This window comes from Apis laboriosa, unplaced genomic scaffold, assembly GCF_014066325.1.
Source record: "Apis laboriosa isolate Shangri-la unplaced genomic scaffold, ASM1406632v1 scaffold26_cov146, whole genome shotgun sequence".
NCBI lineage: Eukaryota > Metazoa > Arthropoda > Insecta > Hymenoptera > Apidae > Apis > Apis laboriosa.
The window spans coordinates 4324521-4338335 of record NW_025222592.1 but is presented as its reverse complement, the minus strand read 5'-3'; the positions used below and the strand labels follow the sequence as shown (position 1 = coordinate 4338335).

General features: G+C 36.5%; 1 protein-coding gene across 1 annotated transcript in view; it reads right to left on the bottom strand.

The window, feature by feature from the left end:
* LOC122713749 (photoreceptor outer segment membrane glycoprotein 2-like) overlaps positions 1-13613 on the bottom strand; it is a 51452-nt gene extending 37839 nt beyond the window's left edge. Inside the window, exons 1-3 of the mRNA XM_043934483.1 lie at positions 13564-13613; positions 12435-12644; positions 10263-10393 (exon numbers count right to left, since the gene is read on the bottom strand). Of these exons, the coding sequence (XP_043790418.1) occupies positions 10263-10373 (111 nt within the window). The 5' untranslated portion in view covers positions 10374-10393; positions 12435-12644; positions 13564-13613. The remainder of the gene's footprint in view (positions 1-10262; positions 10394-12434; positions 12645-13563) is intronic.
* Between the last annotated feature and the right edge of the window lie 202 nt (positions 13614-13815).

The following is a 13815-nucleotide window of genomic DNA, read 5'->3' as shown; positions in this document are numbered from 1 at the left end:
TATCGGGAGTGGAATCGAGATGAGAATCCGTTTTTGATTCGCATATATTTTGTTATATTTAATGTTCTGTTATTGTGGTGATTTGCACTTATGATATACAATATATATATTGTAAAGTGGTATTGTTTTGCAGGATTATGTATACACGAAAGAGAGAGAGAGAGGGAAGAATAATTTAAGGAAAAGAGACGAATATGAATTTTAATTTTAATTTTTCTGTGCAATTTTTCCCCCTTAAGTTTGAAATTAGCTATGAGCAATCGTGGATATACAGATTTGCATATTTAATTGCGGTGGATGGGATTAAGAGATAAAGGAGAGAACACGGATTGTCGCAGTGACTGCTCGACGAGAGAGAGAGAGAGAGAGAGAGAGAGAGAGAGAGAACGAAATTCGATTCGCTAATATTGGAAAGGTTGGCAATTTAATATTTTGCCCTATGGAGAAAGAATTTCTCGTTGTAGCTGTACGTTTCTGGAATGAATTAATATTGGTTGATTCGTTTAATTAAATTAAACAATACGGTTTCATATACGGTTTGCCCGCGCGATATTCATTTTTCGTTGTCTCTTTGATATCCGCTCGATGTGAATCATTGATGTGTGTATTACCCCCGCCTATTCCCATCTTCTTTCCAATATCATTTATTTATCATTGCTCGAATTCGATTATTCCATTCATTATTACAACCCGGCCGAAATTTTTAATCGAATTCATCGACTGATCAAAAAGCTCGACTGAGAGATAAAATGATAAATAAAACAAAACGGTTTACTCGTAAAATAATAAATGATTTAATGGAAGGAACGTATATATATTCCGAGAATCTTTTAAAAATAAATATACGCACGAAAATAACGTGTTTTTCGTCAAGTAATGATAAAAACATATTAATTCGTTACTTGCAATTGTTAATTCATTCGCGACGAGAGCTTTGAACTTTGAAACAAGGAATGATTTTTCAGATAATCGACAAATCGATATAATTCAGTTTCCAAGTTTCAAAGAACTACGAAAAAGTTATCCTTTCGAGAAACCAAGTAACAATAAGGTACAAATTTATTTCCATGTTTTCCAAAGGAACGATTTATCATAAAACGTACCATCACCACGGACCAGACACCCTATTTGCATCCCCAGTCTACACACAACTCCTCCACACAGCCACCATAAAGAATCCCACTATGTGCAGATTTACGATGGACGTACGCGTGAACCTTGCAGACACATCCTTCTACACATCTCCTCTTGATTTGCAACAAGATGTTAATACATCCGTGGAACAAACTTTATTAAATTTTAAACGTAATAAAAATAATAACAAAAAATTCTTTCAATCTTCCTTTCATAATTTTTAATAAATAATACAATACAACTATCACAATATATTCGCCACAATGAATATCATCATTTTCAGAGAGATCGATATGAAAACGTTCGATATACGTTGGTTGAAGATTAAATTTCTATCCCCTTTCATCCGAACTTCCGATAACAAGACCCAAGAACATTTCCAACTTTTACGCTCATTTCGATTTCTGAATTCAATTCCCCAAATTAACACCCTTGTACCTTCGAAGCCGCTCCTTCTGAAAGGGTGGTGGAAAGGAGGGGCGGGTTTATTAGCGAGATAGCAACAAAGGGGAGGGCGGGGACAAAAGGGGTCGTCGTTCGAATTAGCACGTCCATCCGCGAGAATCCGAATCCATGGAAACGACTTGTATCGCCGTTCCAGGAAACATCCTCGAGTGGTTAATTAATGGTATCAGCGGAGCGATACGATCTCCGATAATACCCCCTTTTCTTTCTCAACGTTTCTCTCCCCCTTAACTAAGGATCGAGGATTTGAATAAACGGAAGGAGGGAGGAATCCGGATGATGGAGAAAACTCGATAATCAAACAGGGGGTGTTGTTAAGGGATGGCGACTCGAAGAAAAATATCTTCCTCTCCCTACGCTCCTTGAATTTATAATTTTTAAAACTGTCAAAATTCGAGTTTCTTATTCTCTTATTCCAAGCTGGTACAAGGGATCTGAAATATAAATATAAATTCTTGAATTTTATTTCTCCGAATAAATTCAAAATCGACGATACAAGATCAAGAAGATGCAAGAAATCTTTACAATCTACTCTTCGAGAGGGAAGAATAAAAGATTAAAGAAAAAAAATTCTTTCGTACCATCGATCGTCAATTAATCTCGGATCAAGTGCATACCTCCCCCTCTTTCGATTTCTCAACAACCATTCCTCAGCCATTGAGAATCAGAGGATAGAGATACACGGTGCTTTTCATCGACTCTCATCGATTAACCTCTCGCGAGCCTCTTCCCTAGAACGGAAGAGAGGGGGGGGATGATCGAGAAGAAAGGAAGGAAGGAGAGGATTGGAGATCCTCGAGCTCATCCGTCTTGTTTATCCCTGATAGAAACTCTACTTCATTATTCCTGGTCATGGTCAAGCGAGCCTTCGAGCTACGATTTCCCCCCCCCCCCCTAATTGGAGGACGAGGGGGGATTAAATTAACCGCAGAGTAGCTGCTCTTTTATTGAGGAGAGAACCAGGTGTTCATGACCCCTTGGCTCGATTTTTCCCCTTCTTAACTTGGGGATGAAGCTCGTTTAAATATCAGTTTGGTTTATTTATTATTCGAGCAACGCTCTGGTGGAAAATCATTGTAATTTGCAGTCGTTTGTTATATGGAAAGGAAGGGGAAGGGGGTTCAGTCGTGAAATTAGAGCCTCTTTGCTACCCTTTTATTTACACGTTTTTTCTTCGAAACTAATTTTCTTGGATCATGATTTATTATACGTGAAAAAAAAATTGCAATCTCTCTCTACTTTTCTGATTCTTTTTTGTTTTATATGTCTGTCATCAAGAATTTGTCAAAATCAAAATTTATGTTTAGTCAATGTTGTTAAAAAATTCATGGAAATGGATACTACTCTTTGCCTTCGACTTTTTTAAATTTTTGCGTCCCTATCCGAATCCTTGATTCATAAATTTTCACGACATCATCTTAATAAATAGAAAATAACATAGCTTACAATTTCAGACGTTGAATTACCAATTTTTCATCTCCAAAAGAAAAAAAAAAAGAAAAAGAAGAAGAAGAAAAATCAATATATTCTCTATTTAAAACGAAGTTTCCAACCAAATCATTATTCCAAATACGTATCTTGGAGGAGGATAAGGGAAGATTGGCGGAGGAACGAGTTCCACAACCCTCTCGAAATTTATTTCGCCAAGCATGGCGTCGATAAAGCGATAAAAGTTAGCTTACAAATTCGATGAAGTCGGGAGGGGGTTGAAATTAATTTCAATCCTGTTCCTCCGAGCTTCGGCCAGCCATTGTATTTACACGGGTTTCTCGAAGCCTTGCAACGTCCCTGTGCTTCCAGAACCCATCCACTGTTGAACCATCCAAGTTGAACCCTCTCTAAAGGGGGTGATTTCCAAGGATGTGCACGAATAGACGACAGAGACAATTGGAAATCGATCGATCGAGGGATCGAGAAATCGTTTCTTTTTTTTTTTTTTTTTTTAATTCGACAACAACGAGTGACGTGCTTCCAGAAATATTATTAATCCCTTTCCTGCTACTTATCCTTCAAATCAATTAATCAACGGAAGCATCAATCATCAATCAAGAGAAAGAGGATCGATCGAGTTAAAAATTTCACACTTCGCTCGATCCCTTCGAATAAAATATAATTCATTAGCCGGTGATGAATTATCGCAAATCTCACCGTTGGACGTTGGTAAATTACATTTCTATTGATTCATTTACTAATTGAAGGGGAAGCTCTCGTTCATTCTCCCCCTTTCTTGTCTCGTTTCACAGCAAGAAGTAACTAATTTGATAAAGAATTTTAATAGCAATAGTTTTATAAATTTCTCATATTTACTTGGAATTATTTAAAATTCCAAATAAACATAAGATCTAAAATCGATAAAATAATGTGTCGTATTAAAAAATTACATGAAAATTAATTCTCTTTCAGAATGTCCAATAATTAAAAAATACAGGGATCAAGTGATTTAAGTAAGGTCAATCTTGGAGGCGTCATTCAGGAATTATTTGGTCGCTTAGAATGTGTAACGAATACTATGGTACTTAGAGGTAGCTTCGTTTGAGCCACTTCCTTTATTCCGCACAATGACACGAGGAAGAAAGAGAGAGAGAGAAAACGCGATACAGGCGGAAGTTAAGCGGGCCACGTTACACGATCCCTTTGTGGTGGAAACTGTTTCCTTTTAAGCAACGGGTGCAAAAGGAAATTTCAACCTCTCCATTCTCCCTTTGCGCTTCCATTTTTCACTCTTCTTCAACCGATTCAACATCTGCTATTCAACTATTCAACGAACGAACAAAAAAAGACAACAACGTTTCAATTTACACTCTGTTAAACTATCTTGATACATTTTATATATATACATATATATATCCTAGTTCAGCCACTGTTTCAAGAGAATCGTAAAAGGCGAACCAGGAAGCATCCGGAAACCATACGGAAATCCGGCCGACGCGTAACGCTATCTCGTCAGGTGGAAGAGAATCGAATTACCCCGCGAGGAGCGTCTACGAAATGGTGGACGTGGAGTTGTTCCACACAGGGAAGGGAAGGGAAGGAAAAAGGGAGGGGGCGAGAAAACGGTCGGAAATGGTCAATGCGAGGGGAGACGATGACGTCGTGGAACCCTCTCTCGCATGAGAAATAACACGAATTTAAACGGCTCGCACGACAGCCATCTCCTTTACGAGCGAAGGAATAAAACGAAGGAGAAGGGAGGGGGGATGGTTTCTTTCGATGGCAATCGAAATCGTTGAACTGGCGAGAATATTTTTACGAGGAATTATCCAGGATTTCGTAACTTAACGATGAAATTATCAATCTCCACGATTATCTAAATCTACGATTTCTTTCGAGGGGAAGAGTAGGAAGGTATTTTAATATCTTTTTTTTTTTTAGTATTTTTAAAAAATAATTTAAATTAATTTATATATAAAATAAATTTAAAATATTTATTATATATATAAAATAAATTTATATATATAATGAATATTTATATATATAATAAATTTATATCGTAAATTAAAATTGCGATATTAAGTCGAGTTAAAAATTATTTATATATAAGAATATATTCTTCGATAATGGAAGTTTTCGTATTATTGGCGAGATTCCGTCAAGTAGAACAATCTCGCGTCTAGTCAGCCGCGTTAGAAGTTCGTCGATAGCTGCCCTTCCCGCCGGGAAATGTAATTTCCCCGAATCTATCGTTATCAGAACAAGAATTTACATAACGCTACCCTCCTGCGCATAAAACGCAGGAACCGAAAGGAAGAAGAGAACCAAACGATCTGTTCACCCACTCTCCAATTTCCCAATTTCGTGGCCCAAAGAACCATCTGCTGTTAGAAATCGAACAATTACAATTATGAAATACTTAAAAAACCCATTTTCATGCAACAGAAAATGGAATAAAGAGCGAATTAAATAAAACAGAAGATAACCATATTCGGAAGAACAGAATGAAACAACGAAAAAAAAGAAAAAAAAAAAAAGAAACTAAAATGGTTGAACGAAATTCTCGTTTCGATTTTACAAGAGTTTTCAATCGGTTATTCGGTTTAAGCTTGGGATCTTATCGTTTCTAGTTTGGGTCACAGAAAAGAAAAGGAAAAAAAAAAAAAAGAAAAAGAAAATTAGAGAAAAATGTCCACGAAACGCGTCTACGTGCGGTTGGTGTGTACGTGTACGGGGAAGAAGCAAGGGTCGCAAGAGGGATGCAAGCTGAAATTTTAACGAACCTCGGCCCGCACTTCTAACTCTCTTCCCAGAGAATTCCTACCAGCTACCAGCCATGCCGCGATTTTTCCCTCCCCTCCCCCTCAAAACACCCTCTCTCTCTCTCTCTCTCTCTCTCTCGACGACCGTGGTCACCAACCGAAAGTGGACGTGCCTGGAATCCGTGCTCTCCCCCCTCCAACTCATTTACGAGTGGTAAGAATTTAATGGAGTATTAACACGGGAGAGGAACTGAGAAGAGTTTCTGGCCGTTGCCAAGTTTTCTGAAACGGGACGACGGGATCTCGGGGAGGACTTGGCACTTGACAGGGTGGAGGAGGGACGTCATATTTTTCTAACGAGAAGAAGGGAAAAAAAAACTAACAAATAAACGTACAACGAGGTTCAACAAAGAGATTGAGCAAAATCAGGGACAATTCTTAGATATTATTAGAAACAAAGAGGAGGGGGTGTGAAATGATACATATCATCGAATTTTTGATTAAAAGGGTAGGTTTCGAAGAGAATTAAGCAAGAGAACATCGAGCTACTTAATTGGAACAAAGAGATAAAGTAAGATAGAGGAGGATGACGAGAGGGAAAGTTTTCACAAACTCGAATCGGGATTAACCATCCATCCATCTCTCGTCGATCGTCTCTGATCTCCCCAATTTAATTCCAACAAGCCGTAACCTGTTTCCTTACGACGAGAGAGAAACTTGGTGGGAAAGGAAGATTCGTAAAAATCCGACCAATTATCGAGGCGAATTAACAAGATCGTTTGTTGTACCTCGACATTCTCTCTGAATCGATCGAGACAAAGGAAGGAAGAAAGAGAGAGAGAGAGAGAGAGAGCCTCCTTTGAAGCTTTCCTTCCTATTAAATTCAACGAATTATTTTTAAACGGAAAAAGAAGGTTCTGGAGACCTAATTCTTCGTTCTGTGTCTCCGATTTCTTCTTCTCGCACGATTTCTTCTTCAATTCCACGAATTACAGAGAAAGCTATTCTGAAGATGCTGAAGAAAGTTTCGAGCTTCTTTCGATCGAATTGTTTTTTTGTACGGTTGTGGTTGCGCATCGCGGGTGTTCGCTCGAGTTACGAGGAAGTTAGAAGGACGGCACGGTCGGTGGTTTTCGCCTCCCTGCATTGACTTCCGGTATCTCGCGGGAGAACAGTTCAACGCTCTTCTTTGCAACGCTCACGAGTCTCGCGGGACGTCGCGTGCAGTAAAATTACAGAGAAGAGGAGGATATCCTCGTTGTTCAGTTGTGCTTCAATCGTACGATCCATTAATAATGGAGTATTTTTTATGATCCATTAATCCGTGCAATTTTTCGATTCCTATCGTGATTCAAATTGGTGAAAGGAACACGTAAGTTTGTGTTGAGAATTGTACGTAACAATGGACGAGGAAAATTTTAAAAACTGAAGAATTCGGAAAGAAAGGAATATTTTCCTATTTTTCATTCGGACAGAAGAGAGAATGAACATTCGTTGGCGTAAAATTCGTAAATAGAGAAGAATTTTTGATCGAACCCTTTCCCCTTTAATTAATTTCAAGATTATTCAGAATTATTGTCGAAGAGAAATTTAAATTTCCACCAGTTTTCTGGTGTTTAATCGATCGAGATTAAAAATATTTTTTCGTTTCGAAAAATCGATTCAAGGGAATTCTTTTTGGAAGACGTCTTGCAATTGATCGGACGATTTAAAATTCACGACGGAATTCGAACGTGCAGGGGAAGAATCTTTGTAAGGATTGGAAAAAACGCTTAAACGTTTAAAAAAAAAAAAAAAAAAAAAAAAAAAAAGCGAAATCAATTTGCCGCTTCTTTCAAATCACGTTTGCAATCACGTTTCTCTCATTAATGTCTCGGGGCGAATTTAAATAAGTAATCGGGCTAAGCAATTAACCGGACGAATCTGTGGGCGTTTGCATGATTTATAACTACGTCATCGGCTTGTTAACCGACCGATATTTAATCAAGCAAATCTGTGTAACGCATACACAGGATTTCCTTTAAGCGCGTTGCATATTGCACAAAGTGGGCGCGCAAACAGTATCATCCCCCACTACCCCCCCGCCAGATTGTTTATACTGCAGTGGTTGAAAATAACGCAAACACCGTTTCTTCGATTTCGATATAAAATTTAACTTCGATATTAAATTCTTCAGCTCAAAGTAAGATTGCTAAACACGCGCCCAGGAATAATATTTTTTCTCTCTCGCAACGAATAAAACGAAAATCACCGGATTGCGAATTTTTATGCAGTCAATGCTACTGCATAAATTTAAATACATTTTGTTCCAATTCTCACGATCGAAAAAGTTTTAGCTCAGACGATCAAAATCAAGAACCTCGTTATTATACATTTTTATACACGCACTTTCGATACACGTCACAAAAGTTTCATTCAATACAGAATTGTGAAATACAGAATTGAACTCATTATTCGTAATATTTAAATCGATAAGACTTATTCACTTATTATATACGAATAAGCGTATATTCGAAAGTCACACGACTTCGATAATAATAATAATAATTTTTCATCTCTCGCTCGATTATTATCGCGAAGAATGGTATACTCGACCGCAGCATCGACAAAAAAAAAAAAAAAAAAGAAGAATCGCAGATACAAAACGCTATCGAAAAGACCAGCGCGCACCTATGGAAAAGGAGCGATATTAAAAATAATTGGGGAGAGCTAAATCCGAAAGGTATTTAAAATCGGGGAATATAAAAGGTACACATCCATCCCCCTATACAGGGGGATAATCAAGCAAGATGAAATCGCGAAATCGATCAGCTCGATGAAACGAGAATTAAATTTATCCCCATCTCCCCCCCCCCCCCCCTCCCTCCTCTATCGATATTACTTGGAACTTTTATGCCCCTTTTCCATTGGTCCACGCGACCCATTAAAGCCGGCCAGTGTGTTTAAATTCTTTTTTCTCGTTAGAAATATTTTACCCGGCCCATTTTTGCCGGGGATAAAAAGCGGTTGGAAAAATATATAAAACGACTCACTCGATACCGAGTGAGGGAAGGAGGGGAGGAGGAGGAACAACGAGAAGCGCGATCATCGAATCGATAGATAACAATATCTAGCATTTCGAGATTGCATATCGCGTTTACAGGGAATCAGGGTTGTATATCGGCCAATTGCCTCCGTTTCCCCATTTATGACGGCAATCTCGCTATTTTCTCGATACATCGGGCTTGAAATAGAATGAGCGGTGCCCTGGTGGCGGTGGCTGTGGTGGTAGGTGGTGGTGGTGGGATAAGCCTGAAGGGGTGTGGAGGATGTTCAATCGATATATATATATATATTTGTTGAATTATTTTTGGGAAGATAAATTTCTGGCCCGTTACCCTTAAATAATCATTGAAAAAAGGGTTTTTCGATTTTTCTAAATTGAGATTATCGTGCGTGAATAATTAATTATAGAGGATATATATTTTTTAATACCAAAATCTTTGAAAATGGAAATTGAAACGTAAATCAAGATTAAGAGCAATATTTTAATTGGAATGATGAAATATCATTTAAAATGGAGATTAAAAATTGGATTAATTAAAAGTGGGGAAATATGGTTACGGATTAAAAATATTATTCTTTCCTTATTAAAAAAATTAAGCTTTCAAAAAACGATACCACTGGATGGGTAACGGGCCAGAAATTTATCTTCCCGAAAATAATTCAACAAATATATATATATATATCGATTCTGTTAAAACAAACGAGCCAATTGTATATATCTACGTGTATATAACGTAAAATGTACTTTTCCTTTTACAACCCTTGGAGGTGTTAGCATAACGTTACTTCACATTACTTTCAAGTTCTGCCCCCTCAAGTAAAATTCCCGCTCTCTTTCCATTTCATTTAAAGCACGAGTAATTTCCAAGTCAAGGCAATCCAACGAACACATTCTTTCCACCAGCCTCCCCCTTCCCCCACGAACGAAATTCCTCCATTATCTTTTATTTTCCTTCCTCCACCTATCCTTGCCACCGCGTAACGATATTTCAAAAAGTTGCAATGTCGAGCGAAAAACAAAAAAAAAAAAAAAAAAAAAAAAGAAAAAAAAGATAACCTACTTCTCGAAAAAAAACCCTCCATACTAAATCATCCCTGTCCTAATAGCGTGGACAAAAAAAGGGAGAAAAAAAAGAAGAAGAAGAAGAAGGAGAAGAAAAAAAAATATACACCTAAGTCCTAATTACTTTCCGCTTTTTCCAACGTTCGCTCTTCATCCAGATGAAACGCGTTGATTCTCGTTAAAGTAACCCAATAAACCCCTCTCTTTTTGCTCGGAGAAGCGGCGGGGAGGGAGGGATAAAATTTCTCTCGGCCGGCTTAACGGCGTTACGAAATATTCGACGCATGTTCCGTAATTCTCGCAGCCCGCCGGCGAAATAAGGGCGAAAAGTTGCAGTTAAGCGCTAATTGCTTTATCCTTACCTCCGTGTCGTGCCTTCGTTGGATCGAGCGTCGCCAACCGGAAACTACGGTCAACCGCCTCCGGAACCAGCAACACCCTCGATCGATTGCTTCCTCGACGATACTCCCCATATAAGATACCGAGATCCCTCCTGAAATAAGTCGAATCCTTCGGTAAATAACTCGACGAAGAAAGTTGTTCTTCCTGGTATTTTGGAGGAAGAAGATAAAAAAAAAAAAAAAAAATACGAATCGAAATTCACGGAATTGATAATAAATACGGGGACGCCTTTATCGGGTGAAATATCATTTTCTCGATAATTTATTCGCTTTTAGAATTTAGAGTGGATTTTTGATCGATTGTTTTCCGATAATTGATAATTCGCGCGGTAAATAGTCCAAAACAAAAGTTGTTCTTTTTCTTTTTTTTTTTTTTGGAAAGGGACTTTGAGAGGAAATTTTGTATTCGAAGGAGAAAGATATATTAGAGTGCGAATTAATCTTGGGAAACTAACTTTTGAAATGTTTTATAGTGATATGTATGTTAATTGACAATTTGTTTGGGATTAATCGAATTCTCGACGGAAGAGATTTGTGTATCGTGCGTATTTTGGAGATTTCAAAGAAATCTATTTTGCTAACGTGGAAAGATATGGCCTGATACAATTAATCGGGCGTGTGAACGGATCGTTGAATGGAAATTTCGAAAATGCTTTGCACGCTGATAATTTTTGGATGATGAAATATCCTTTTTTCGATAATCCATACTTTTAATGTGAAATTCGATGATTTATTCGCGATGTCAGTCCGTTTACCAGGCTGACTTAAAAACGTTTAAAAAGTATAATAAATGGAAACAATAAAAGTTGCGAAACGTAAAATGCAAAATGGAAATTAATGGATATTGAAAGAAAGGATGAAATGTAATAAAAATTGAAATATCGAAAAGTCATATGTGAAAATATATAAAGAACACGTTGCTGTTATACACATTTGTATGAATATTTAATGGTATTCATGTAGTTATACACTATCAATCAAAATCCTCATAAATCTTTAAATTAATTTCATAGAATCAAATAATATATTTTTGCGATTGAAATTGTTTCTAATACCATTTTTTTTTATAATTAAATTATACTTAAATTGAAATTATATTCTCAAAGCTTGACAGAAATTTTTGGAACAAAAATTATCGTTCAATTAAAATCTCTCTGATCTGTCAAAGTTTAATAAATATGTTCAATGAATTTAAAGAAACTTGCAAATTTTTCGATATTTCATAATATTATATATTCTATACGATAAAGGAAAAATTATATCCGGATATTCGTTAACGCGGCTATCTTTTTTTACGTTCGAACGAAGAGTGCGTCGCGACGTATTATCATTATCACCGAGCTCGTTGCATTCGCGTTATTCGTTCAGAATTGCGCTATGCTAGACATGTAGCTCTATATCGAATATCGTGTCACGTGTTTCACGCGAGTTCTTAAGAAGATTGATCGTTGCCTATGTGAGCGTATACTTGTATAACGTATACGTGTATAACGCTTTCGTTTCTCGCTCGAGAAGGTAAATGGTGTTCCTGTATATACGTGCACGCGTTTTCAATGGAGTATTGTTTGCCCAGACATTGTATTTTGAGCACGTTGACTTGATTCTGGAGGTAGTAATTGAAATGCTACCTTATGGAATACAATCTTTAATTCAATGCCATCTCGCAAGTTTTAACGATATTTTATATTCTTTACACGAGATTAACAAGGAATCAAAGCTAAATTTCTAATAATAATTTTAATAAAAATAGTGAATGTGATAATGAAAATAATTAACGATTGTTAAATGTTTATTTATGTAAATAGATATATAATAGATATGATTAATTATGGAGAAATATTATTAAATTACAAAATTGTACAAAAATCAAAATCATTCAAAAATTCGGTCTTTATATTCTCAAATTATTTCTTTGTATATATTTAATTACTTTTCAATTTATTCTCAATTCAAGAACCATCCACAAAACGCTTCCTTCTCTCGAAATTCCACTCTATTCTACAGAACCCAACTACAGCAAACTATTACTCAAACTATTCCTCCCTATATCCAACCTGTCCAAGCTCATACATGTCTCTTCGTTCGAACGTATTTGAGAACGCATCTGCCCCGCCTCGAATAACGTCAACCCACGTGTGTTTGTGTGTGTAACATCAATATTAGCACGCGCATATTCGCGATTCGCATTTGTTTGAACCACCGCGACTTGCACGCGTTTCTCCGTTCTCTTCTGGCATTGTCTTTGCGCCCATGCTTTTCATCATATTCCAGTGAACGTGTATACGTTTATATATATACAGTGTGTCTTGCAATTTTCAGGTTTGCTTAATAATTTTGTGGTTCCTGAAATTAAATATATTACTGTATTAAAAATCATTTCATCTTTCTTAGTATAGTATAAAAATTTGATATGAAAAAAAAAAAGGTTATGTAGATTTTACGAATAGGTTATGTAATTCTAACGAAAAGGTTATGTGAAATAAATGTCACATAATATAATAGCAATTATAAATACTTATCTATGTCTTGATTTTTTAGTAATTGCAAAGATTAATCTATATTATAATTCAAAATTTAAACACTTTTACACGACTTATCCCAATCCATGGATGATGAAAAATATTTTGGATGAAATTGATACGAATAAAAATTACAATTCTCAGTTTTATTTGAAAATCGAACAGAAAATATATATGAGTTTTGAAAATTTTAGGACACACTGCGTATGTGGGACCTGGTGTGCATCTGTGACGTGCATTTGTGATCGAACAAATACACGTAAGCGCAAACTCGTAGAGACACAAGCCAGCCAGCGAGAACGCTTTAACGAACCAGCAACGCCCGAAGCGATCGTGGGAGGCATCGTCCTTGTTTTCCGCGTAATGAATGCGAAATTGAATAACATCCGGCGTCGAACGTTTACCCTAGCCCCGCGAGCTTTCATCGACACGATTCGAGCTAGCTCGCGAATGTCAGCCATCTCATTTCGTCGCGCGAGTTATATTCAGAAGATCATTTGGGCGAGAATGAAGAAGTTTCGATATTAATATATGCTCAAAATCTAGTCATTGCTATTATTATATGTAGTATAAGAGAGAATATCATATCATAATTTGAATAGTGTTATATTTTGAACAATGGAAATTACTTGGACGCGTGATTAGGTTAGATTAGATATACGAAGAGTTATTACTATAATAGCTTGTTATTATTGTAAAAAGTTTAGTTAAAAATGGAAATGACTAATAATTAATTCACTTACTTGTTAAATTACTCTCCATATTTGTTCCAATATATATTCACATTTCAAGCAATTATTTCGAAGCGTCACTTTGATACACTTTACACACGAAATAGATGGCATTGGTATTACGTCTCATATACGTCTCATACTTTCTTCGATTGGAAAATCACGTGATCACTTAACTATTTGCACGTATCATATACCATTCGTATTATTTTATTTCTATTTAATAATATTTGAAGTAATTTATTCTTATTGTATATTTATAAA